We start from the raw sequence: 27301 nt of genomic DNA, 5'->3' as shown, positions 1-27301 counted from the left end.
CTCCATATTATAGGGAAAAAAGAATGAAACATTAATGGAGTCTAAAATTCTAAAGCGACTTTTCCTTACATGAAATGAAAATGAAGGTACAGCTCAATGGAGGAAAAGACAAAACTGTGTAAGATTTAACTTAAGTGAAAACTTAAGCCGCTGGAGCAAAAGCCCCAAGAAGGAATCAGAGACTATTCCTAGTTGCACACCTAGGGGGGATGTATCATTTCCTAGAGAACGAGGATTATAAATACATCTCAGTCCATCCTGTAAGCATGCCAGATGTGGACTCCGCAATGGCTTCAACCCCCAGCTTTGCCATTTACTAACACAGTGACATTAGGGGAGTAATCTCTCTGAGCTTCAGTTTTATCATCTGTGAAATACGAATGATGAGTTTGTGTGAGGTTTAAATGAGACACTACATGTAGCACTCAGCACGATCCTTGACACAAGCTCTGCAGCAATCATTCTCATGTATATGCATAGAAGAGGGACAAAATCAATGCATGGGATATTCGCAGCCTCCTTCTCCCCCCTCAGTTGCTATAATATTCTGATATTGACGAATGAGCATTTTCCTCCCCATCTCCCCCTTTTTTGCACTTCTGCTTTATTAGGTACATGGGGTAATCAGTTGGGAGGACAGCTGGAGAAGTGGAGTAGGAGATCCAGGTAAGAAAGTGTTGAGATGAGGGAGAATAGAGGGGTGGGGAAAAGGCTAGTGGGGAAGAAAAGGAAAGAGAGGAGAAGATGGCAACGGGGAGCGTTGTTTGTAAGGAGAGTGGAGAGAGTTCAGAGCTTGTGCCGAATGAGAGCTGGTTTACAAAAATCTGGAGGGAGTCCATACTGATGTACGTAAAGATCGTCCAAGTAAATAAATGGGAAAGAACAGATAAATTTCCCGTGAAGAGCTCCAAACAATTTATGTCGATGCTTTGCCCTCAAAGAGGTGGCACATAACCCACCTCCACTCCTTAACTGTGGGCCAGGTGAAGTGGCTTTCCTCCAAAGAACACAGTATGGAAGGGAGTGGGGGAATAACTTTTCAGGAGAGAAACCCAACAAACGCTCCCTCAGAGAGGTGATTAAGGGTAACGCTTGATGGTCCCTTGAGATGACGTGATAAGAATGGCGCTTGACCACTGCATAACCCAATCTCGTCATAAGAAAAATATTAGACAAATCTTAATTGAAGCACAATCTACAAAATACGTGACCAATGCTCTCAAAAACTGCCACTGTCATCTAAAACAAAGACAGTCTGAGGAACTCTTACAGCTAAGAGGACCCTAAAGAGACATGTTGACTGAAATATATGTTATCTTAAATAGGATCTTGGAACAGAAAAAAGATGTTAGGTAAAGACTAAGGTAATCAAAATAAAGGATGGATTTTAGTTACTAATATTTCAAATATTGGTTCATTAGCTGTGACAAACATACCATTCTGATGAGATGTTAATAACAGAGGAAACTGAATAAGGGTCGTATGGTAACTCTTAGCAACTTTGCTGTACATCTAAAATAATTCTTACAGAAAAAAAGTTTATCCCAGGTTTTATCACCAAAAAAGAAAAGTAATAAAGAAAAATAAAATATAAAGTTTATTTTAAAACTATGAGAAGAAAGGGATTTTAAGACATATCACTGTAGGTAGTGAATTCTATTATCTTGTGCTTTGAAAAGTGCAGGTAAGGATCTTAATTATATTTTTCTTACTGAGGGTTTTTTTTTTAGAATCAAAGGCAAGTTTATTAGAAAAGGGACAACCCTCCATCCACAGACAAGAGTGTGGTCTCCTCTCAGAGGCAGAGAGTGAGCTATTTCTTTTAATGCAGCACAGCTCCAAAGCTGGTCTTCTTAGGCATGGGATCTCTGCAGATTACAATATCGACACCCTTAAACTTTGGAGAACATGAGGGGATGACTTCCTTTGGGGAATATGCTAGAAGCCTGACAAAGGCCGGCAGCCAGTTAACTGTCAGGACACAGTGCTGGGCAGTTGTCCGATGTTCCTTCCAGAGGTGACTTTCTGGTTCCCAAGCGGGCCTGGAGTCTCTTAAAAGAGCTGCCACCCCAGTGGCTCTCTTGGCTGGCACATGCCTAATGTCTCATTACATCCAGTTATGGAAAAAAGATGAAAAGAAGAGCCCCTTTGGCTCCCAGGGCCCTGGGAATTAGAACATCTGTGGAAAATATTGGGGTCTCGTTCACATGCCCAGACAATTTGGATGTTTTCCAAATCCACATCAGTGCCAACCTACTTAGTCTTTTCCCGGGAGCAAGGAGCAAGCGGACTGCGCAAACAGGACACAGCAGGCCAGAGACTGTCATCCTTAGAAAAAGCCTGCTAGTAAGTAGGCCCTTGGCTGGTGTCTGGGAACTTGGATTTAGGGGGTGCTCCCACCAGTCTCAGAATTGGTAAGAGTGACCGACTTGCCTAAACTACAGGTACAAACTATACATGTTCATCCTCATTTATTTTCTGAGTGTTCGTGCTGAACACCTGTTTCCTTCTGAGAGTCTGGGGTTTTTGGCCTGTGCAAGGCAGAAGGTGCCTACGTGACTGGCCCCCAATAAAAACCTAAGTCTCTAATGAGCACTGGGTCTTTAATTAGCTTCCCCAGTCAACAATATTTTAACGTGTGTTGTCACGACTTGTTGCTGGAGGAACTAGGTGCATCCTGTGTGACTCCACTAGGAAAAGACTCCTGGAAGCTTGGGCCTCCTTTCCTCTGGACGTCGCCCCACGTGCCTTCCCTCTTTGCTGATTTGACTTCATATCCTCTGGCAGAAATAAATCATACATAGCCATGAGGACAGCTATATGCTGAATCTTGTGAGTCCTCCACCAAATCATCAAATCTGGGGGAGGTCTTGGGGACTCCCTGCACAAGACTGTCGTTACCTATAAAAATGGCATAAAGGTTTTTCTTGATTTAAACCCTCCCTGGCAGAGGCACAGAGGGAAGTATGATTAGCTCCATTTGCTCACTGAGAAAACGGGCACAGAGAAGAGAGGGGGCATGAGTGAGGTTTCGCAGTTAAGATGGCAGAGCTGTTTCCACACCCCAACTCCTTCCACTGGTGACAGGGCAGCAGCTAGTCTTATTGCTAAAGGTCGGAAATGCCTCCCTTTTCTCCACCCTCTGTTTCTTTGCCCTTAACTCCAGTAAACCTGTCTGGCAGGTCTGACTGCAGGGCGGAGCAGTGAAATGGGAGGGAGAGGGGCAGCAATTCCAGGCGTGGCGTGGCCCCCTTCCCACAGATAACCTCTCCACCCCTCACCCTGTGTCCCACTCCACCCGAGCCTTCATTATTGTTTCCTCCCTGCACCCAACACCATCTCCCTTAACTCCTTTGTTTTAGAATCTGTTGATTGTTGTCTTCATCCCATTTATTTTCTGGGTGCCATAGACAAAGGTGGCACCTATGGGCCTTGGCCACATGGGGCTCCTGTCTAACTCACTCCTGAGAAAATACTTAAGGTCAGGGACTGCGGGAGGCTCAGCATGAGCAACCCCACCAGGAGCAAGGAGAGGCAGTACACCTAACATGCTTTCATCCTGCTCTACCTTGGAGACTTGTCGCCTTATTCTCTTTCCTCAAGTTTGGATCTCTAGGTCTGAAATTTTGGAAGCAATAGGTCTGCTCATGCCTTCCCTCCCCCTTTCTGTTTTCCCGCCTTATTGTAAGGTGGCCACAGGCAAGAACTCTGCTGTAGTTATATCTACATCTGTCTCTCCAGTTTTGAGCATGTGTCACAGCCTGTTGTGAAAATGTTTGCACACTGAGCAAGGGGAATAGAGTTTTACTGATCCTGCACTCTTGCTAACTTAATGGAAAATGATTCCCCCGGCCCAAATACCATAGAAAATTATATTATGTATTTTGGGCTAAATATCTTTCTAAGATTCAGCAAATGACCTTGGTAAAGTGGTAAAGATGGGAGATCTGGGTGTAAGGATTTAACATATTTTCTCATTTTTTTTTCCGTTTACGATCTTTCTTCAAATCTAGACGTGCCATTAATGATTGAGCACATCACTTTTCCTTAACAAAGGAAAGAACACTCCCAATTATAATTGTAGGATGCATCCCAATTTCAGAGATTTAAAAATGTGAACTATTGTGATCACAGTATTTTTTTTCCCCCTCTTTACTACTCCCCCGACTCCCCTGGCACCTCTTCCACCCCTGACCTGTGGAGGTTGCCATTTCTCCTTAAGAAATGGATCTCTGAAGGCGGGGTGTCTCCTCCCACATGCTCCTGGCGTGCACCTGGGGCCTGGCGCACCCGGGGCCTGACACACCCGTGACAGTATTTTTTAAATTGTGAAATAAAAGTAAAAAGAGGAGGAAAAATTGCTGAAGTCTTACCTACCTAAAGAAAATTTTATTAGCATGTCATTAGCATTTGAATATTTTCAATATTTTTCTATGACATTACAGTTATGGACCATATACATAGTACATTTAATACACATGTATTAAATATATACATTTCTAAATGTTTGTAAAAATATACACTTGTAGACTTCTAAATATAATGACATTTTTATCATACAACTCATAGTGTTGGGGTACTATATAGATGTCGATGTAACCAAAGCTGACGCCATCTTTGCCCCCTAAATTTCTTTCTAGTTTCCATGCTGAGGTCTCTAACATATCTAGTCTCAGCCAGCACCAAAGCTTCATAGCTAATGATTAGCCGTGTCCTATAATCTTACACAATGTAACTATAGAGTCAGTAAATGGCCAGAATGTCTAGCAACTGAGATAAATATCAAACTAGGTATTGGCATTAATTGTAAGCAATTATCCATCATAAGACCACCAAGAGGTATGGTTCTTGCCTTATGCTACATTTTTTGTCCCTTTGCCTTTCCAATCGTTAGTAGTTCAGCTATACTACAAAACATTTATTGTAACAACTGTAGAGTAACGGAAAATAATCTGTGCAGACTGCTGTGTAGTCTTTTTTGCTCCAACCCAATCTTCCCTGTAAGTATAAATTACCCTATAATAAATTCTGTTATGTTCAATAAATTTGCCTGCTTTGTTTTTTGGTGTTAAGATACCTTTACGGTTTGGTGGGCACTATACTTCCTTCCACCTTCAAACAGGTACTCAGCCCCAAACCTTCCTTCACACCATTCCCTGACACCCTTCCTCCAAGGTAACCACTTTCAGCAGCTGGGTGTGCATGTCTCCAATTATACACATATCAGCTTTGAGTTTTACATGCAGATGGGGTCATAGTGAGTTAGGACAAATACATCTACCCCACTCTCCTTAACTTCATAGCACTCTATAATATGGAATAGATCATCATTTAAAAAAATTTCCTTATTAATATTTAGGTAATTTTCGCATGTTCGATATTACTGGCAGCACTGCGTGAACATCCTTGCACATGCATGTATGTGTACATGTGTAAGTATTTCACCAAAAGCAGATCTTTGAGATGCAGGTTGATCTATTGCCAAGGTTGTTAAAAGGAATCCACAAGAGGATCTTTTTTCCTTGTAAATGCTTTATCTATAGAACCTTGCAAGAGATTTCAAAGACCAATGAAATATGAGTGCAAATATCTTCTTGGTTTCCAAACTGATTCTGAATCTGTGTCCCATTTCTTAGTCCCTAATACCTGTGTATTTTCTGGGAGAACCAGAAACATTAACAACTATTTACGACAACAGCACAGGGAATTCAAAGGTGTGTAGTTCAGAGTGCTGCCCTCCAGGAGTTCAGTCTAATGGAGAAACAAAAGAGCCATACATACATCTAAATATACTCCATTCCTAGTTCTATGGCTGGAAGAGGGAGAAATTAATTTTGCCTGGGTAAAGGGAAGAAATGATGTTTGAGCCTTCATGATGTTGAATTTCCCAAGATAAAGAGCATGTAGAACAAGGAGACTTTTTCGAAATATAGCAGCACTAATGATAAAGTAAAAAATAGAGTCTACAGCTATGCCACGCTGAACGTGCCCGATCTCATCTGATCTCAGAAGCTAAGCAGGGTAGGGCCTGGTTAGTGCTTCGATGGAATACTACCTAGGAATACCAGGTGTTGTAGATGTTAAAAAAAAAAAGGAAACGAATTATTGTCCATTAACAGGCAATGGAATTAATCATATTTTCATATGCAAAATACCACTCAACAGTTAAAATTACTGAACCAAAATTCTGAGTATTAACTTGGGTAAATCTGTAAAAACATAGATTTGAGCCAAAAAAAAGCAATTTACAAACAACCACAAACAGTATGCTATACAACAGGAGGCTGCGTAGCACAGTGATCTGGTGGGTGGCTGGCATCCCACTGCTTGGGTCTATAGCCTGGCACTGCCATTTGCAAACTGTGTGATCTTGGGGAAACTGTGCCACCTTTCAGTTTTCTCACCTGTAAACTGAGGTCATACTAGGACTTATATGCAGGGGTATCATGAGGATTTAAGAAAGTAATACAAGTATAACACTTAGAATAGTGCCTGCCATTCAATAAATGTTAGCTATTATTGTAATTGATGTAAAGTTTTAAAAGGAGTACAGTATTTTGTTGAATGAGACAACACATATACCAAAGTTTATTAACATTTAGGAACATGGCAATCACCCAATTTGGAATAATGGTTACATCTGTGGGATAGGGAGGGGAAGATTAGGGAAGCGCAGGAAAGTGCTTCAACTACATTAGTAATAACTATTTCTTAAGTTGAGTGGTGACTGCCTGTTTTTCTTAGATTGGTAGGTATGAAATATTTTATTTTAAATACTTTTTAAAAATATTAAATGATATCAGAGTGAGGTACTGTATTGTATATCTGTAGACACCAAGGACCCTCCCTAATCAGTTTTGTGTGATTTGGGGACAGAGATGCTGAGGATCCAGAAGAAGGGATGCTGGAGCTACCTAAACTGCCTGGCCCCTTCCCATTGTTTAGATCTTAATTCACATAGCCCTTCCATAGAGAAGGCTTTATTTTATTTTATTTTTTAACATTTTTCTTAAAACTTTTCACTAAAGAAGTTATAGGCCTGGGGCATGACTACCCACCATGACCTGCCCAGGTAGGAATTTGTGATCAGATTACCCTGTGAGGTTACTTTCCATAGTACTTCCTTTTTTTCATCCATAGTTCCCACTTTCGGTCATAAATTAGTCCGAAGGATGCATTGATGACCAACCTTTTGGTCAACTTCACAACCGTTTTAAAGCAGCACACCCCTATCCACTTTCTAACCTGAACTGTTTTATCGCAATGCGCTGTTTCAGTATTATTTTACTAGTAATTGTCCATCTCCCCCCACTGGAATGCTCTGTCTTGGTCAACACTGTATTCCCCAAAGCCATTTTAAGCCTTCGATCTTTTTTTTTTTTTTGGTGGGGGGGAACATGGATGGATGGATGGATGAATGAATGAATGAATGAATAGAGACTCTTTCTCTATCCTCAGGATGCCTCTTTTCAGCCCAACTGTAGGGCAGAGGAAGAATGAAGAAAGCCTGAGGAAGGAAGGAAAGATTGGAGGAGGTTGAGGAGAAGGAGAATGAAGATCTGGATTAGAGAAACTGAGGGACGCTTCCGTCCCTCAGGGCGGTTTCTGAGGGTGAAGAGCCAAGGCCTAAAGGTGAGTGGAAGAGCAGGGAGGAAGTCCCGACGAGCAGGGCGGGGCCTGGGGGAGGGAGGCGGGACCGCAGCCTGGGGGTGGGGCCTGAAGGTGGGCGTGCCCTGGCGGAGGGGGCGTGCCCAGGCGGAGGGAGTGAGCAGTGGCGCGCTGCTGCGGCAGCCTCGGCGGAAGATGGCTGCCGAAGAGGTGGCCGACACTCAGCTGATGCTCGGAGTCGGACTGATCGGTGAGGACGCAAGCGCGCTTCCCCGCAGGCCCTCACGGCAGTTCCGCCTCCACCTCTGCCTGGGCCAGGGGCGGCCCCTGCTCCTGGCGTCCTCGGCGCCGCCTGCGGGGTGGAGGGCGCGGCCCCCTCCGTGTTGGGCCTGGGCTGGGCAGTAGCTGGGCCCGGCCTTCTCCTCGCGTCCGCCTGCGGCCCCGCTTGGGGCCCGCCCAGGCCGGGCGGCGGGGCGCAGGGACCTGCCAGGGCCTCCCAGGTCCCGGAGAGGAGTTCCTCCCAAACCCCTTAGGCCGCAGACGAACCCAGACGTGTAGGGTGACCGAGCTCTCACGACTGCTAGGGGTCCGCTGCGCAAGGAACCGGGCTGGGCCGAGAGCCGCTTGGGGGCCTCACGGCGGGGAGGCGGCAGGGCCGAAGTTCCTCAGAGCGTGAGAAAGACAGGCAAGACTGCCCTCGCAGCCCCCTGCTGCGCGAATGTTGTGATCGAGTGGTTCTAGACATGGTGGCTATCTGTGCAGGCGCAGGTGCAGCGCATTGTGTATGGATTATCCCTATTTAATGCTCACCTCGGCTCCGGGGGGTGTGGGTAATGTTTGATGCCCACTTTTCAGAGGAGCAGACGGAGGCCCAGAGTGTTATTTGTGCACGGACGCATGCTGGGAAGTGGCGGAGCCCAGACTGGGACCCTTGCATTCTAGATCCAGAACCCAACTCATCGAAGGGTTCCTGCATTATATGGTAGAGTACGTGCACGTAGCAGGGCTGTCTGTATAATCACATTGAGTGGGATCCCGGTTAGTTTTGAGGGGTTAATGGATGAGGAAGTGCTTTGGGATCTTTGGGCAGCCCAGAATGTGTGCCTGAGCCGGGTGCAATGTTTCAGGCAGGGTTGGGTGTTTCAAGAAACCATTCATTCGATAGGCGACGGCGGGCACGGATGCTTAAATGAACTGTCTGTTCCCTGCGTGCCATTGCCTTTTCAAAAAGTATTATTCTCGAGATTTTCACAGACCTCCTAAACACTCTGTTTCCTTAGTATACAAGAACATTGGTTTTAGGAAAACTGGCGAAAAATGCTGATTGCTTTTCAGTGTCTGAAAGGAGTACATTTATCTGGAAACGGCTTCTCGTAGATTTCTAATGCGATTTTTAAACTGCTTCAAACCAAAATCTAAGTACTTCAGGGATATGAGTCCTGTTTGAAGGTACTTCTGAATTAAGACTGAGTTAAACTCTGACTTTATCTGGTAGCAGTGGAACAAAAAATAACTTGTAATCATATTTTCAATTCAGCATGATTTTTGCTTTTTTATATTGACATACATTTTAAAGGAATTTGCTTGAAAATCATCGGGGGCTCCTCCCCCTTATGATACAAGGAGGGCCAGGTGTTGATAATTGCTGAAATGAGTAATGGAGGAGGGAGAATTTTATTATGTTCTCTGCTTTTTTATACACTTGATTTTTTCCATAATTAAAGTTCGTTTTTAAGTCTATTGATCAAAATCTAGATTCTTACTGCTATATGTGCAGTAACTTTCTCTTTTGAGAAAGTTTTTATTAGTTGCTTCTGTTTTGTTATCGAGGTGTTTACTTTGATGATGAAACTACATATATGACTGAATAACCTTTATTATTATTATGGAAATTTTAAATACAGAATTTGCGCAATCCATATGTAACATGATTTACTAAAATTCAAGGTCAGGAGAGCTGCATAATTTGACCAGTAGAGGTAGGTGGGAATTAGGGGTCTCACACGCTCCGGGTTGCTTTGTAAAATGGGATGTTAAAAGTGATTCCACTAAGTGCTTCTGAGTAACCAATCAATTCACTTCCTTGCTGCTGTTTGACATTCTCACAGTGACCATCTTTCCACCGTAGAAAAGGACACAAATGGAGAAGTTCTGTGGGTGTGGTGTTATCCTTCCACAACAGCTACGTTAAGGAATCTGCTGCTGAGAAAATGCTGCCTTACGGATGAAAACAAACTTCTCCATCCCTTTGTCTTTGGTCAGTACAGAAGAACATGGTTTTATATCACAACAGTTGAAGTTCCAGATTCTTCCGTTTTGAAAAAGGTATGAAAACATAAAGGTCAAAAAACCAAAAATATTTATAAAGTGATGTAAGGTTATTGCAGTAACTCTTAGCTTAGACTTTATCATGCACCGTATACTTTTGAAAGACGTTAAATATGATTTTCATTGAGAATGTTCTCTTTCATGTTTCACTCTCATTTGTCCTATAAGTTTTTATTGGTGTAATATGGCTGACCCCATGGTTGGTATAGTGAAGCCTTTTCCAGGTTATACTCTGATGGAGTAGAGATATAAGAGTAGTTTCAAAGTCATGACTGATTAAAAGTGGAAAAAAGTATTTTTTCCATAATTAAAAGCTATTTTAGAGGGTATAATTATCCTTGATATGGTTAAGAAAACTTTTTAAAATTTGCTCGTGGATGGTAAAACTATACTAAAGAGGAGGAAGGATAATTAAGAAAACTCATGTGTTCGGTAGGTTTTTTGTGTGTGTCATTTGATATGAACAATATCAATGTGACATGTTGAAAACCAATATGTGGTCATTGTGGACTTTAATCCCAAACAACCAGCAAGTTTTTAAAGGAAAAACTACTGGAGAGAACAATTTAGAAACCGTTAGAGGTTTAAAACAGAAAAAGATTCATAATTAGAAAATATAAATTTGCAAAATGATAGTTTTCAATGTGTTATAAAATCTTTGGTTTATGTACATTAAGTTCTTGCCGAAAAGTGTTAATATATCCTTAGGTAGATTTATCTACCTTTTACACTACAAACTGCCAAATTATAGCAACATCGATTTCAAATCTGTTTTTCAGATTTGAAAAATAACAAAATTTAGAGAACTTATACTTCAAAATATGATTTTCAAAATATATTTCTTAAATGCTTTGCTTTTATAAAATTCTGAAATTTGTCTCATTAATAGGAATAATAGGTATATGATTATCAGAAGTTTGCATTTATAATAATAAAGGCATATACATAAGTGAAGCTTATTATAACAGTGCCCTTTAGATTACATAGCATCCTACAGAGAATTGACTATTTCAGGAACTGTAAAATTTTAATGTAAGAATTTTACTGAGATATATTTTTGTTGTTTTCCATCTTCTTGTTTCACTAATGAAAAATAGTTACTAGCTTGGTAGATCCGATATAGCATTCCTAGCTCTGCTTTGATGAGGTTAGGGGATTTTAAATAAAAATTCATATTTTTGATATTTGAAATATTTTTTTGAAAAAAATTCTAACTAAAAGTATTATTCTAATGTAGGAAATTAAATATATGTATAATGTTTTATATGTGTGTACATACATATAAAAGTATAAATAAGCAAATGAGGACTTCATTATATTTTGGTCTTTTCCTTAATGCTGCTGTGTCTTGTATAAGAAATTTGTTAGAATATAGTAATAAAAATTATTACATTAAAGTGTATTTAAAAAGTGTACTTTTTTGTTTCTTTTGGACAGGTGACTCATTTTTCTATTGTTCTGACCGCCAAAGATTTTAATCCAGAGAAATATGCCGCCTTCACTAGGATATTGTGTAGGTCTGTATGAAAAGTGTATTAACTGCTAATATAAAAAATGAAGATCTTACTCTATAGTAACAGAGCAGATTTCTATACTGAAGAAGCAAATTTCAGTCGTCTGTCTCCCCAGCTTAATCTCTACTGGCCCTTCGGAGACCGTTTCATAAAGAGGAACCTTGTCTTCTGCTTTGGTGATACTGCTCCGCTTATTTGGGCAGATGGTTGAGAGAGGAGAGAAAGCAGTTTGCACAACTGTCGTAGGTCTTGGGTGTTTGGAGTCACTTGCCACTTCTGGTCTGTTCTGCTCACTCTCAATCTAGAGCTTCTTAGCAGGATAAGATGGCTCAGTGCTTTATGAAGTGCTGAGTTGGTTCATGTGTGTCAGTCCATGTTTGAGAGCCATTTTGGAGAAAGTTAATGAGCATTTTGAATTGTGCTAAAGTGCAGGAGAACATTTCTTAGCTGGAATGCTGAGGAGCTGAAAAACGGATTAATTGGTTAGTCATGATTCAAGTAGACTCCTTTAGTTTCATCCCAGCTGTTGAAAAAATTTATCCTAAATACACCGGTCTACTTTCTTGCCTCTGTAAGTATATCTAGTTGCTTTCATGCAGTCTTTCTTACCTGTTAGGGACATTGGCTTTGTCCATAATGAAGACTTTTGCAGGGTTTTAGTTTAGTTTTGTTTTTTAAAAACTATTGTTACTAGATAAACGATTGCCTTTTTTTGCCATGTATATGCGTACACACACAACATAGTCTAAGAATACCTTCTCATTTACCTAAGGGTTTCAGTTAGGTTGTATTTTGACAAATGAAGTTTTACTGTTTTTGCAGCAGCTATGATAAGAAACACTTCTTGCTGTCATAAGATAAATTCCAGGTATATGGCTCACTGTAGAATATAAACAGTTGTCTGCTGATATGGCTCTGACACAAAGGGAGATCATTATTACTACAATTATGATTGCTTAATCTGCAATAAATATCATTTTTAAGTGATCTGTCTTAAAAAGTTATTTTATTTTTTCTTAATTGTCTATTCCTTAAGCTACTGAAAGGCCCAAGTAGACCCGGTCGTGCTTTTCAAGCAAAATTTACTCACAGGAAGAGATTTCAGGGGAAGGGAAGGGATTGATTTCACATGTGAGCTATAAATAGAGCCAGTTTCCTGTCAGCACTTTCTGGAAGTTTTAACTTGATGAATATATCTAATGTGCATTTATCACCAGAAACTTACAGGAGTTTGATTTCTTAATGATATAAATATAGTTATCTCTGGGAACTCTGATAATAAATATAGGTTCTACAACTAATTACTGCTTTCTGAACAATGCATGAAACTGCTTGTCAAAGGAGATCGCAGCAATAAAACATGTTGTTATGACTAGAACACCAGCTGTGAATGTGAGACATAAAAAGATATGAGTGCACAGTGTTCTTGAGAATAACAGGGCCTCAGACAGCCCACAGTTCATTCTCCTGCCTAAGAGGACTCTAGCAGGCTTCCTCAGATGTACGGAGAGAGATGACCTCAAATAATTGAGGGTCTCCCAAGTGGTTTTTAAATCTTTTAAAATACATTTCAAATTAAATTATAGAATAATCATATCACGGAAAGATTCAGGCATTCAGAAGTGTATTCACAAGTTCGCTTCGATTCTTTAGAGAGTACTCATGCCTAGCCTTGGTGCATTTCTCCATGCAGTCATGCGAAATACAAGTATGATTGCTTTTTGTCCTTTCTTACAGAATGTACCTGAAATATGGGAGCCCAGTTAAAATGATGGAGAGTTATATTGCAGTTCTCACAAAGGGGATATGCCAGAGTGAAGAAAATGGCTCTTTCCTTAGCAAGGACTTTGATGCCCGAAAGGCATACCTTGCAGGCTCCATCAAAGGTAAAAAAAAAAAAGCAATACGAAAGAAGAAATAAAAACCCATCCCAGAAGATTCCATCCCTATAGCAACAAAATCCTCAAGTCCAAGACAGTCTCTCAGTAGACTTTTTCCAGCTTTTTACATATTTCCATCTATGTAATATTTGTTTCCTATACAGGAGGGTACTTTAGCTTCTGCACTTCCTTATTTGATTCAAATCCTGTCATGGAAAAGCACACTTATGATATTCCTTTCCATATGATTCTGATTGTTAACGTAGAATTGTTCTTTCACGAGTAAGCTGAATTCCGTGGTTCCAGATCTCCACTGGCTTCCATAGTTTTCTTAGATCTTAGCACTTAACCTCTTCCATCTGGAGAGCTCAAGCCCCTGGCCCAGATTCCTAGTCCAACTCCCTGCCTTTCTCTACTAGCTGGAACATCCAAAAGGTCAGACAGCCCAAAGCCAAGCCACAGACTTCGGGGTCCTTAAGAAAGGGAAGAATGGGGGTGGTTCCATAGTGTAGTGGTTAGCACATCTACTTGACACACAGAAGGTCCTGGGTTCAGGCCCCGGGTGCACACTGCAAGCGTATGGGAGGAGACGCCCTGCCTTCAGAAATCCAGTTCTTAAGGGGAGATGGCAAAGTTCATAAGGGGAAGAGGGGTAGGCATTAAAGAGGGGAAGTAAAGGGGAGAGGAAGTTCAAGGGGGAATGCCGGCCTTCGTTCTTGTCCTCCCACAGCACGTGTCTGTCTTCACTGTTACCCTACTGTTTATATGGTTTCCAAGCATCCCTTTGGAGGTATTGTCCAACTGTCTCAAAAGGACTTAAGTAAGGACATGTGGGACAGGGTGATCAGTGGACATTTTTTACAACTTAAGGAGTTTTCATGGCACAGAAATGTTCTGGCTCCCTTCATACCATTTTTTCTACTTTCTTGTGAATCTGGCTTCATCCGTGCTTCCACCATAGAGTCCCTTGTGTGACAAGTGTGGGCAGCTGTGACACCTGTCCTAGGAGCACATGTATGGATTGATAAACCCATCCGCCAGATAAGGTGCTTCTGTACCTACACCACTCACCTAAATTTGTTCTTTGTGTTGAAAATAATTTTGCATTCATTTGATAGGAATTATTTATAACAAAAACTTGATTTCCTTATATAATATTTAATGCAGTAACATTATAATTTCATTTTTTTTAAGACATTGTATCTCAGTTTGGAATGGAAACTGTTATCTTACACACAGCACTGATGCTAAAGAAAAGAATTGTCGTCTATCACCCCAAAATAGAAGCTGTCCAAGAGTTTACCAGGTATCAACTCTAATCATTAAAAAGTGTAAACTTTGTTGGCAGCCAGTTTGGAACATTTGGTGTTAATGTGTGTTCTGTTTTGTTGCGCATTTGCTAGAAATAGAATGTATTAGGCTGGGGGTGGATTATCTTTTTGGTCTAATGGTCCAGTTTAGATTTAGTAGTTCAGAGTTACTGAATTTGGACAGATTCTTTAAATTTGAAATACGAATGTTTTAGAGCAGGGAGTTTGCAAACTTTTCCTTGCTGAGAGTAAATATTTAGGTTTGTAGGCCACATGGTCTGTGTCCCAACTACTCAACTGTCACAGTAGCATAAAAGCAGCGTAGACAGTACCAGTATGCATGTAAGTGAGTGAGCATGGCTGTGTTCCAATAAAACTTAATGTGCAAAGATAGGCAGCAACTCCTGGGCCATAGTTTCTTGACCCTTGTTTTAGCTAAGTTGTTTCTTCTGTTCAATTTTACCATGGACTCTTTTCTTATTCTTACAATAAATACAGATTGTTTGTTTTTAGTCGTTTTCTTTGCCTAATCTAACTCGTTCTTAGATTCTTTTTTAAAAGCATGGAGAACTAGCATTAGTGCTGTGTTTACTTATGGCAGGCATCATGTAAGACACTTTGCATTATTAAATTTACACATGACAAGAACCTTGCAAGTGTTATCACCTTGTTTTATGGATGAGGAAATTGAGGCTCAGAGAGACTAAATGGTTAGATAATGGAAAGAAGAAAGGCTTGGCAGTCGGAAAGACCTGGGTTAAAATCCTGGGAGGGCAGTTTATTCGCTCTGTGACCACATAAAGTGTGCTAATGTTGCTAAGCCTCAGTCTCTATTTGTAAAGTGAAGATAATACCTCAGAAGCTTGTTTTTAGAATTGGAGATAATTTGCGTCAAGTGCTTTAGCAGGTACCTTGCCTGTAGTGCACGCTCTAGAAATGTTACTGTTGTGATCACGGGGGCCTCAGATCCTGGGGAGAGGGCCAGACTTTATTGTGCTCGCTCTGACTTCAAAACTCTGTACTTTCCTACCTCATTACTCTTTTCCTCTACATTTATGCTACTGAAACTGGGGTGTCCAGAGCTTCTGACATATATAACGGCATCAGGGGGTTCAGAAAACCACAGATCAATTCAGCATGTCTTCCCGCAGTAGTTGTTTTACTGGAAGGTTTTTTTAAGGAAATGTATTTGCAATAAAAATAAACACAAGGTGGTATGCAAATTTGACTGGAATTTTAAATCGAAATGAGAGATGTCAAAAAAATTTCCTGCCTATAGGGCCCTCTGACAGTCTGCAGGGTGGGGTGTCAGGAGGAAAACCTTAGAAGCGTCACTCTTTGACACCATGGAGATCTTTTGAAACTTCTCCTTGAGCTTTCTGTAGATTATCTGACCCAAAAAGCAGAGTTTAACGCATTGCATTAAATTCATTTGAAGCCTGGTGGTGCTGGCACGTGTAGGGTTGGTTCTCCCCTCTGCCCCTGCTAGCCAGCACCCTCCGCCAGAAGAAGGAGGGGCAGGCTGAGTCCCTCGGGTCAAGGCCAGCAGCATTTGAGTTCTCTCTTTGATTCCTTAGGACTCTGCCTGCCCTGGTGTGGCATCGACAGGACTGGACCATCCTGCACTCGTATGTGCACCTCAACACGGAAGAGCTGGAAGCCCTGCAGGTGTGCACAGGTAGACTACAGGACCCCGGGGTGGGGAGGGCTGGGCTTTAACCAGGGGTGCCGTTTGGTTCTTTGTTTTTTGTTTTGCATGCATTCCTAAGGAGAGTACTGATCAGTTATTTCTTTGGTAAATGGAACCAGTTATTTTCTCTTTTAAAACTTTTAATTAAAGAAAAATCGAGAGAAATACACATAACATAAAATTGGCCATCTTAGTCATTTTTAAGTGTATAGCTCACTGGCATTAAGTACATTCTCATTGCTACGCAACCATCACCAAAATACAACTTATTTTTAGCTTGTGAAATTCTCATCTTAAAAGTTTTCCTATCAGTGATTTGATTTAGACTTCATTCTGAGCCTTTTCATATTTTTTCTCAAAGGAAAAAAATAAAATTATTTTTAAATGGTGTTATACTTGTATAATAACTTTTAATAATAAGATTCTGGGAATAATTTATTAATATAGTATTATTTATGTCTACAGTAATCCTAACTTTGTAGTGCCATCGTTTTTTGTTTTAGTTTCTTTGAATTTAAAGTTAAAATGCTCTTTTTACTTTTACAGTCTTAAAAGGTCTTTTCACTGAACAATGATGGTAGATAGTAGGGGCTTTTGTTGTTGTTTTCTTAATTATGAAATATTTGTTACATATAAAATAATACATAATACTTACGCAAGTTATAAAAAAAGGAACATTCATGGACTCACCAGAGATGACATAGAATGCCGTCAGTACTTTGAAGCGCCGCATGGACCTTCCTATCTCATTCCGCCCCCTCCTCTAGCCACTTACACATAGACACATATCTCTATAACAACACACTGTTAAGTTTACCAAAATAACTACATGTACATATGGACTCATGATAGATGATGGATGAGTTCTTTGTTTTTTGTTTTTTGTTTTTTTTTTAATTTTTATAGTTTATTTGAGCCAAAATTGACAATTGGCCGGAAACATGTCCCAAATGCTCCCAGATGAGTTTTTCTGAGGCCTGTTTTTGTTTTGCTTTGTTTTTTCTTAACATTTAATATTTTTGTGGGATTCATCCTGTCCGTATGGTTATCTGTAATCCCATTCATTTTCACTGCCACATAGGATCGCATTAAGCGGTATACCATGTTTTACTCATTTTGACTTTTCTAGTTATTCACTTTTAAAACAGTGCTGCCGTGAGCATGCTTGTTATGGATCTCTCGCTGCACACATGTAAGACTTTCTAGGTTACGCTCTGGGGAGTAGAATTCCTGGGTTATATATACAAATCCTCAAGCTGCAGGATAATGCCAGATGTTTTCCTCAGGAATTCTAACGATTTACCTCCCGGTAGCAGTGTGGGAGAGGTCCCGCTACCTCACATCCTCAGTAGCACTTGGTAATTGTCACACTTTAAAACATTTGCCCACTCGGTGGTGTGCGGTGAAATTCCATTGTGTTTTCCTGATTCCTAATGAGTTTAAGCATATTTCTATGTTTTTTGCCGTTTGTGTTTTCTCTATCTTGTACCCATTTTTCCATTGCATTGTTTTTCTCATTGATTTATAAAAGTTGTTTACATACTCAAGATATGAACCCATCGTTGGTTATATAGGCTTCAAAAATCTCTGAGTTTGAATTTTTAAAAAATTCTCATGTTATCTTCTTATGACTAGAAATCTTAATGTGTTAGAATGTATTAGACTTTTATTTTAGTTTTTATATTTTAAGAAAATCTCTATCCCAAGGGTAGAAAGATATTCTCCTATATTTTTTTATAAAAATTTAAGTTTTCTTCCTCCTCATTTAAATCTTTTATGTACCTGGAATTACTTTTTTGGTAATGTGTGAGTTTGGGAGCTGATTTCATTTTTTTCCTTTTAAATGGCCATTTGGCCCAGGAAAACTTACTGAGTAGTGTTCTCTCGCCAATAATCAGCAGTACCATTTCTGTCTTACATCACATTTTCTCGTATGTGAGTGAGTCCGTGTCGGGATGCTTTGTGGTTTTTGTTTTTGTTGCTGTTTTTAAAATGACTTCTCCTGGTAAAGTAAAACTCGAGGATACATTGGTCCTCAAACACATTTTTAAAAATCCATTTCCCCTTCGCCCCACGAATACTCATAAGCAGTGCTTGCCCATTACAGCCCTAACCCCACCCCCAAAATTTGCCACAAAATATCTCACTTTTATTATTTTCGCATCACTCAAGTATATCAATAGTCTTTAGAAACAAATGACATCATCCTATTTATAGCATCTTGTTTTTAGTAGTGGTATTTCCATTTACAAAATACAGTAATTCTCGATTGCTGAAAATGTCAAATCCTAGAAAAGTTAACATTCCTACATGTGATGTTAAATTAACGCTGGCAGCAAGCTGCACTTTTTCTTTCTGATTGGGAAAAGGGTTAAATTGTACTGCTCTGTGAAATCTGAAAAAGTCTGGAACTGCTGTCTTAACCCCAGTTCCGAAGGTCTGCTAGTTCTGGAGTTGCCCTGATTCCTTTAGCACTTGCTGTGTCAGCTCTGAAACTGGTGAACGATGATGCTATTTCCTTGGGAAACCTGGGTATTTATTTGGCTATGATTTCGTGGAGACAAAGACCTAAAGGGGGAACACTAGTCAAGAGCATCCTGCCTCGTCTGTCATTTTTGACCCCAGAAGCAAAAACTGAAAAGTAAACGCTTTCCTTCAGCCTCCTTCCTTGGCACTGAAGTCTATCTAGATTTGGAACATTTTGAGTTGTGTGAGTTTCTTTAGGCAACCGATGATAACGTAGTCTTAAGAAATGCCGCAGAGCACAGCTAATGTATCCTGAATAAATAGAGCAGTAAAGAAAAGCAGCTGATGAATCTATAGACTCAGTTCTGTTTTGACATGTTCACAAAATGATTTCTTTCCTATTCCAGTAATGTCGGTCATGTTTGTAATGCAGGTTACATCGCCGGATTTGTAGACTCGGAGGTGAGCAATAGATCAGAGCTCTACGACGTGTTCGTGAATCTGGCAGACAGTGAGATTACCATTGCTCCACTTGCAAAAGGTTAGTGCTCTGTTCTCTTCCGTTGTTGACACAAATTGCAAGGCAAGCAGTTGCGTTTTTTAAGCTGATTCTCTAAAACCAGTATTTGAGGGCCTGCTTCACCTGCTGTGCTCAACTGAAGCTCGAGGGCTTCTTCTGTGGCTAGAGCACAGCACTTATTCTTCTGGCCTAGCCATGTTAGTGACACACCCTGGGTGCTTATGCTGCGTAGTGTATGTCGATAAGAGTCTTTTTATTTTGTTTCTTCACTTTCTGTTTAAACAAGGTATATTAGTTACCTATTGCTGCATCACTTCTAAATTTAGCGATTCAATAGATATTTATTATTTCACAGTTTTGGTGGGTCAGGAATTCAGGACTGATTTAGCTGGGAAATTTTGGCTCAGGGTCTCACGACGTGTCAATCAAGATAGTGCCAGGCTTGCTTGCAGTCGACTGGGTCTCTAGGCTCTACTTCTAAGCTAACTCACATGGCAAGAGCCCTCAACACATGGGCCTCTCCATAGGGCAGCTTTAGTGTTCTCATGACATGACAGCTGGCTTCCCCAAGAGTGAGTGATCCAAGAGACAGAGAAGGAGACCACAGTGCTTCTGTGACCTTGTCTTGGAAGTCATACTTCCTCAATATTCTGTTTGTTAAAAGCAAGTCGTTAAGTCCAGTCCACACTTAAGGAGGAGGAATTAGACTCCACCTCTTGAAGGAAGGAGTGTCAAAGAGCATGTAGACATTTATCACTGTATAGGGATTGACTGTGACTCCAGCGTGAAAAATCTGTTTGAAAGATGTCTCAGTAAACCCAAGGGAATGAAAGTATTCTCGGAACTAATGATCAGGACAGAGTGTTCTAGTGTCAGAGTGTTGTCTGGAAACTTTAAATTGTCCTAAATTACAGCTACATAAAGTGGTAAGGATTAGGTTAAATGTGTGTTGAGCCCAGGGCACTTCTGTGGTACTCCTTTTGTGTTGGCATTTGTCCTAAATCTGGGGCAGCTGAATGCTGGCTAGTTAGGAATTTTTGTTAGATGCTAACTGCAAATTAATACAACCAGAACCAGTTTTCTTTTGTTTTAAAATTATAAACATAATGCATGTTCATGGTGACAGATTCAAAATAGACAATCAGATCATTAGGAGACACTGCCTTTTGTAAAGCCAAAGTGATAGAAAACTGGCCAGGGCCACTTAAATTGCTGAAGCATTAGGACCACAAAGGATGGCCATCCCCCTGCTGCCATCTGTTGCTCTGAGTCTGTCAAATGGGCTCAACCCCAGTCAGCCCCATTCAAATCAAATTTGTCCCTTGGAGTGACAAACAAATTTCTGTTTATCTCCTGCTGCAGAAAGTGGTAACGGATATGATTAGTGTCACTTAGGTTGTTTCCTTAGCTCGTTTCCAATGGCCTTTACACACTGAATGTGCAGCTGGCTCTGCAGAAGTGACAGGAAGCGCTTCTTTCACAATACTCTTGCCAGAAAAATCAACTCGGAATCTTAACTGTAGACCTCAACAGCAAAGTTGAGCACTTGGCTTAAACTCACAACTTATTTGTAGTCAGAAGCTTCGTTAGATTTTTTTAGGAAAAAAAATAATTCTTATCAGGTAGGTATGAAGGAGGAATTTGGTTCGATACTGGTCTTTATTTTGGGCATGAAGTCTATAAATCATGATTGCACCTTACCTCATAGCATGTCATCATACTCGTGTTTAGCAATAAGATGGAAATGTGGGAGGTTTTCAGTTACTTTTTGAAAATTTCCTCTTTCACATTTTCAGATGGCATAATTTTTTTTTTATTATGTAAACTTCTAAATATTCATACAACATATTCTTAATCTCACCAGAGGCCATGACAATGGGCAAACTGCACAAAGAAATGGGTCAGCTAATTGTTCAGTCTGCAGAAGATCCAGAGAAATCAGACAGCCAAGTTATACAGGTAACTCCTTACTCTGCCGACTTACTGAGAGTCCTGAAGTGGTGTAGCTGGGCGGTGTGCACAGGGCTGCACGTTCTCTTGTTCATACAAACAGTGGCAGGTGACTGGAAGAGGCCAGCAGGCAGATGATCAGTCATCAGGGTCTGGGGACAGATATATACAGGGGGCTGGTGCCGAAGCCAAGCACTTATGGTGAGAAATGTGACTGCTGTGTGGTCTGGAATGCTTTTCTGGACTTGCCAGTGCATCCTCTCCTAGCAAAATTTTCAGAGGAACAAATTCTCAAGAGAAAGTTGCTGCTGAGCATGGGGCACTAGATGGAGCATCTTCACCTAGCTCTGATGTGTTGTCTCCGGCACATTGGTAAGCACACAGACCCCCGCCAGACTTAGCCAGCTCTGGTGTCACAATGTGCAGGTAGCTTTAATTCCTCTGTGGGGCCTGCCTTTCATACTGACCTGTGTCCATATGGACCCCCTTCTCTTCCCCAGCCGGGTTGGTATGGAAATGGGTTTTATTTATGCCTCTCCATGTGGTGATAAAGCCGCTCCCCTGCTCCCAGCTGGCCCAGCCTCCTCCCCTCCTGTCCGCTGCCAGTTTGCAGCAACTTGCTCCTCTCCTGCAAGATAGACTTTCAGCCCAGCCTCTCCCAGGCCCTGCCTCATTTGTACGCTGGGGGCCCGGAGCCTGGAAGGATCATCTCCCATTGTCTGCACGCACATGTGCTACCTGGGGGGCACCTCTGATTGGCAGGCTCTGCTCATGCTCACCTGGTTGTACCTAGCTCTTTTCTTCATTTATCCATTTATTTACTTAGATGATATTTATTGAGCACTGACTACATGTCAGGCATTGCATGGGCAGTGGGATGGATGACAGTGGTGAGCAAAGTCCCTGCACTTCTGGCCTGTATTTTAGCAGAGTAGATGAACAGAAAATAAGTGACAAGATCATTGTGAACTATAATAAATGAACACTGTGACAGAAACAAGGGATTGAGGTAGAAAATATTAGACAAGTCGTCGGACAGCTCTCTGAGAAAGTGACGTGTGAGGCGCAGGGTGCCGAAGGGTGAGAAGGGCCACAGGTTTTGACAGGGACCCACCAGCAGCACTGTTCTTTCTGTTCAGTGCTGGTGGCCTGTCAGCTGTGGCCAGGAACCGTGGGTGGGTCTTGTCTCGAGGACCTGAACACTGAGACTCTCCTTTGCCTCAAAAAATTAAACATACTATGGCCACGCCACCCTGAACAAGCCCGATCCCATCCCATCTCAGAAGCTAAGCAGGGTTGAGCCTGGTTAGTACTTGGATGGGAGACCACCTAGGAAGACCAGGTGCTGTAGGCGTTAAAAAAACAAACAAATAGACATTTGTATCCCCTTGTTCACAGCAGCACTATTAGCAATAGCCAAGATGAAAGGAACCCAAATGTCCATCAGTGGCTGAATGGATAAACAAAAAATGTGTTCATATGCTATAGAATATTATTCAGCCTTAAAAAGGAATTAAATTCTAACACATGCTACAACATGGATGAACCTTGAAAACACTATGCTAAATGAAATAAGCGAGACTCAAAAAGGACAAATAATGTATGATTCCACCTATATGAGGTGCCTAAAACAGGCAAGTTCATAAAGACAGATGATAGAATGGTGGTTCCCAGGGGCTGGGAAAGAGGGGGATGGGGAGTTATTGTCTAAGGGGTATAGAATTTCAATTTGGGATAATGAAAAAGTTCTGGAAATAGATAGCAGTGGTCATTCATTATACAATGCTCTGAACATACTTAATGCCACTGAATTGTACACTTGAAAATGGCAAAAATAAATTAGTGGTGACATTGATTTTTCTAAGTTATTTTAAGGTTGTTTCACTTTTCCTAATTTATAAAATTAGTCTGAAAAACTTTAAAAAATAGAATAATTCTGTTCAAATGCAACAACTATTCAAATGTTTTGATGCTAACATACTACATATTTTCCTTTTCTATTAAAGGATATTTCTGTAAAAACAAAAGAAATCTTCACCAACCTGACACCATTTTCAGAAGTTTCAGGTGATGGAGAAAAGCTAGTTCTCAACTTTGAGGCACTAAAGCAAAGACGATTTCCGCCAGCGACAGAAAACTTCCTTTACCATCTAGCAGCAGCTGAACAAATGCTGAAAATCTGACCATGTGACTATATCACTGATGACTGATCTAAAGCTGTTTGACCATGATTATTCATTAACTATGTAAAATACTGCAAATAACAAAATGTTGTTTTAATGATTCATTTGAAAGTATTGAGATTTGACCTGAAAAGCACTGAAACACATATGAAAACACTTCTGCTTTTCTCCTGTCTGATTAGTTTCATGTCTACTGTTGATGTTGGACAAAGTGCCGTCACTTCCATAGATTATGTTGTAAATGGCTCGATGTTCTGGAGTAAGAGACAAAAGCTCTGTCAAGTTCTCGTGCACATCATAGCAAACCCAAAAGCCTTCATTGTTATAAGTTTAGTTTGTCTCATTGTGTAGCCACAACTGATGGTTTATTTTCAGAAAGCTGCCTGAAATTTTCCTTTGTATTCTTCCAGGAAGAACTTTAATTCCTCATGAGGAACTCTCCTTTCTGAGCCAGACTACTAAGTTTTCTGCAGAACTGTCTAGAAAATCATTCAAAAGACCCTGCAGTTGCACTTTCTTGTAAAAGAAAAAATTTTTTTCTTGGCCTTTGAACTTTTTGCCTATGAGGGTTTTGCATAAATTTTATACTTGAGTAGACGTTAACAATTCATATTTATACTGTTGCAGAGGTAAGTGCTTGGCAGACTTAGGCCACTGATTACTCTTCAGTTAACCCTGTTGCTAGCAATGTTATTTTGTAAAAGAAGCCAGCCCTTATGTGGCAGAGTAAAATAAGTAGTCCATTTTTAATTTAAACGTCTGGCTGGCTGAAACAGCGACTTTATATAATTGGTAAGGGAGTGCGAGAATTAGTTTCTTGCAAAGGCCAAAACCAGAGAATGTCTTCAAACAACTTCAGTGGATGTAGCTTGGCCACATGTGAAGGTGACTGTTCTGTTCAGCTATGTACCTCTCTCATAGTTGGAGACCTAAAAATTATAAAATAAGCATGAGGTCTAAATTATATACTTGTTATTATATGTATTCATATCAATTATGAAAGGTTATTTTACACTCAACTGTTGTCCTTAGAAATCTTACCCAGAAAAATGTTTGCAAAAAAAAAAAAATCTTGTCTTTATTGGATCTTTCATTTATTCTTATAAAAATTAAAAATAGCCTTTTCCCCTCCCTCCTTGGGTAGGGGAGGATCTGAAATAAGAGGATGTTTACTAAAAGCAAACAATTTAAATTAAATCTGCACTTTATGAAAATGAATACTAACATCTTTTTCTCCCTTATTTTTGTATTACTATATTAGCTAATGATCAAAAGTTGTTAAAATTACAAATTTATGATGCCAAAATAAAATGGAAATATTTTGATACTCAACAGAGTTTTAGGTAGATGAAGACTTGTGCCCTCTTTCTCCAGTTCTCCCACTTCAGACAAACAAACAAAACCTCTTTTTGTCAACTGCCAATGCACTGGGGAATTAAAAGACCTATTTGAAAGTGAAGGGCTCTGGCCCCTTCCCTGCCGTCGCCCATTCCCAGAGCTGGCTGACTGCGCAGTGTCTTTGAAGAGATGCCCTCACATTTCTACTCCGTCATCTGTTAATGGGCAACCTCCACCTGGAGCCTTTGAACATTTTGTTGTTTAGTCAGTCCGGCTATACTGAGCTATCTGGTAGGTCAGTTTTTACTAATTCTGCCCTTGCTGTTATTGAACCCTTTTAACCAAATTTGGAGATAACTGCCTTTCCGGCCCAGGGAAAACTGAAAGCCACAAATATAGTTGATGATTTGGGGCAGGGTGTGTGGGAAACGTGCCCCCAGGATGCACTATTTGGGTACCTACTCTGCACCATGTACTGTTGTATCCTGGGGCTTCCTTGATGTACAAGACAGTTCCTGCTCTCAAGGCTCACAGCCCACAGGGGCAGAGAAGAGGCACCTGATTCAGCATGGTGAATCCTGCAAGGCTCCCTGGAGGGAGTGAATGATGTGCAGTCAGACCTAAAGCGGAAGCAGGAGTTAGCCCAGAGCAGAGGAAAGCCGGGGTCAAGGCCCAGAGCAGAGACCACAGCACATTTGAAGAACTGGATGTTGGTCCAGCATGAGGGAGTGGCAAGAGATAAGTAAGGCACAGGCTCTTTCTAGCATGGCTGGGAATTTGTACTTGACTCTGATGTACTGGGAAGCCATTTAAAGCTTTTAAGCAGGTACGGTTTAGAAGAGCAGATTGGAGTATGGATTAGAGGGAGCCAGACAGACACGTAATACCAGCAGGGGATGCTGTTGGACCGAGTGGGCAGTGGCAGTGGACATGGAGTGCGTTCTAGAGAGGACTACTGAGCTTGGTCTACTGAATGGGGGTGGGGGAGGGAAGGGTAAGGGTGTTGCCAGTGATCCTATCTGATGCAAATGCGTAAGCAGTGGTGCCATTTCCCGAGATTGGGAGATCTCAAGTGGACATCCAAATGGCAAAGTGCGGGCGACAGCTGGATTGGGCTGGTAGTGTGGGAGGGCGAGCACCATGATGTCTGAGCAGCCAGCAGAGTGGTGGTACAGCGCCAGGGTCACGGCTGAGAGCAGTCTTAGAGTGGAAGGTGGGGCAGACAATCTCTGGAAAAGTCTGGCTGTGAACCTGGTGATGCAGGCAAGGGGTGGGGGAATTGCTTTTTTAATGAGGCAGGTGACTCAAGCAGCTTAAATACTACTGGGAAGGAACAGACAGAAGCCTGGAAGCAGAGGGGCCCAGAGCCTAGGGCCCAGCTGACCTTGCATGGTGGAGGGAAGGCTGGGTGTGGTGGAGGGAGGTCTGCAGATTTGGTGCCAGGAGGTTCCGAGGCTGGACAAGAGCCTTGGTTTGCACTGTGGAGGAGGAGGCAGAGTCGTTTGCCAGTGAGGAGAAAGAAGGAGCTCAGTGACGGGTAGCAAAGATTTTCAGTAGTTTTCCAAAATGGGAGTAAGCCGAGTACGGAACCAGGATTGCTTTGGGGTTGAAGGCCTTCTGCAGCTCACCAGAGAGATGGGGTTTCTGTGCCCTGGGCTTGGTGGACCCTTCTTCATTTTTTCAAATACTCAACTTTAAACAAGTTTATTAGTAGTTTCACAATACCCTTTCACAGGCAGATGAAGAACCAGGAAACTGAATCCTACATTGCCCACCCCTCAGCAATCCATGGGGGAGGGTCAGACAGGACAGCCTCCCATTCCTCTTCTCCCATCCAGGCTTAAAAACCCCAGGTGTGACCAGCCTCGAAGAGGTCTTGGCATGCGTGATTGTAAGCCATCTTATCTGCGCAGACGCCTCTGGGGTTTCCAGGACACCTCTGGCAGAGTTCTCGAAACTAAAACCTCGAGAGGAAGGTTTGTAAGCAGGAACCAAACAAATTCACCTAAAACTCACCCCTATACCCCTCTGTTGTAGAAGAGTTCCGTTTCTTCTGTTGCAGACTGAATTTCCTTTTCAAGCTTACTGTACTGTATCTGAAAAACAAAATTAAATTCTTAATATAGACATTAAGAACTTTCTTTGCCTTAGAAGCCAAGTCAAAAAAAAATTTTCAGACATTTATTTCACAGTCCAACTTTTTTCAGTGATGTCTAATCTAGAGGAAAAAAGCTAACTTCTTCAAAACATTCTTATGGAAAATTTCAAATATAAGCAAATGAGCTAAGAAGATAATGAACCTTCCTTCATGTACTCATCACTCAGCTTTAACTATTAACAATCTGCCAATCCCATGAGATTCAGACTTCTGTAAATGACCCAACCTGCAGATAAGTCATCTGTTCCACTCTGAGTACATTGCAATCAGAAGTAATTATTTGTAAAAAGGTTCACTATTATTCCAATCTTATTGTTACAAACTCTGTTCTATAGGGGAGGCCTCTGAGGATTAAA

The 27301-nt window shown here is 41.2% G+C and overlaps 2 protein-coding genes and 2 pseudogenes across 4 annotated transcripts in view; 3 read left to right on the top strand and 1 right to left on the bottom strand.

Annotated features, from left to right (window-relative positions):
* Positions 1-5961: 5961 nt before the first annotated feature.
* Positions 5962-6080, top strand: LOC120608916 (uncharacterized; annotated as a pseudogene).
* Positions 6081-7754: 1674 nt separating this feature from the next.
* Positions 7755-24777, top strand: DENND10 (DENN domain containing 10). Of its 2 annotated transcripts, XM_039870878.1 has the most exons (9): positions 7755-7858; positions 9737-9933; positions 11374-11453; positions 13188-13336; positions 14525-14636; positions 16218-16318; positions 19230-19337; positions 21181-21275; positions 23273-24777. In XM_039870878.1, exons 1-9 carry the CDS (start codon positions 7804-7806, stop codon positions 23447-23449), a joined length of 1074 nt encoding a protein of 357 aa, XP_039726812.1. In that variant the 5' UTR covers positions 7755-7803; the 3' UTR covers positions 23450-24777. The 2 variants fall into 2 exon arrangements, with proteins under 2 accessions (XP_039726812.1, XP_039726813.1); XM_039870879.1 differs by lacking the exons at positions 7755-7858; positions 11374-11453 and having other exon boundaries at positions 9795-9933.
* Positions 21199-27301, bottom strand: part of SFXN4 (sideroflexin 4) — a 22026-nt gene continuing 15923 nt past the window's right edge. The window contains exons 14-15 of one of the 2 annotated variants that reach the window (XM_039870881.1): positions 26804-26883; positions 21199-21418 (exon numbers count right to left, since the gene is read on the bottom strand). In XM_039870881.1, the coding sequence (XP_039726815.1) occupies positions 26806-26883 (78 nt within the window). In that variant the 3' untranslated portion in view covers positions 21199-21418; positions 26804-26805. Of the gene's footprint in view, positions 21419-26444; positions 26884-27301 lie in introns of those variants that run through there. The other variant, XM_039870880.1, reaches the window with a different exon arrangement.
* On the top strand, positions 22502-22620 carry LOC120608914 (uncharacterized; annotated as a pseudogene).

This window comes from Pteropus medius, unplaced genomic scaffold (genome assembly GCF_902729225.1).
Source record: "Pteropus medius unplaced genomic scaffold, Ma_sr-lr_union100, whole genome shotgun sequence".
Lineage (NCBI taxonomy): Eukaryota > Metazoa > Chordata > Mammalia > Chiroptera > Pteropodidae > Pteropus > Pteropus medius.
The sequence above is the reverse complement of the archived record's forward strand: the minus strand, read 5'-3'. Positions and strand labels throughout refer to the sequence as shown.

Bases quoted from the DNA above. Each gene is read 5' to 3' on its own strand.
- DENND10 (XM_039870878.1), top strand. From the start codon at position 7,804: ATGGCTGCCGAAGAGGTGGCCGACACTCAGCTGATGCTCGGAGTCGGA. The intron at 13,337-14,524 runs GTAAAAAAAAAA...ATTTTTTTTAAG, and splicing joins CCTTGCAGGCTCCATCAAAG to ACATTGTATCTCAGTTTGGA. The intron at 14,637-16,217 runs GTATCAACTCTA...TTGATTCCTTAG, and splicing joins GCTGTCCAAGAGTTTACCAG to GACTCTGCCTGCCCTGGTGT.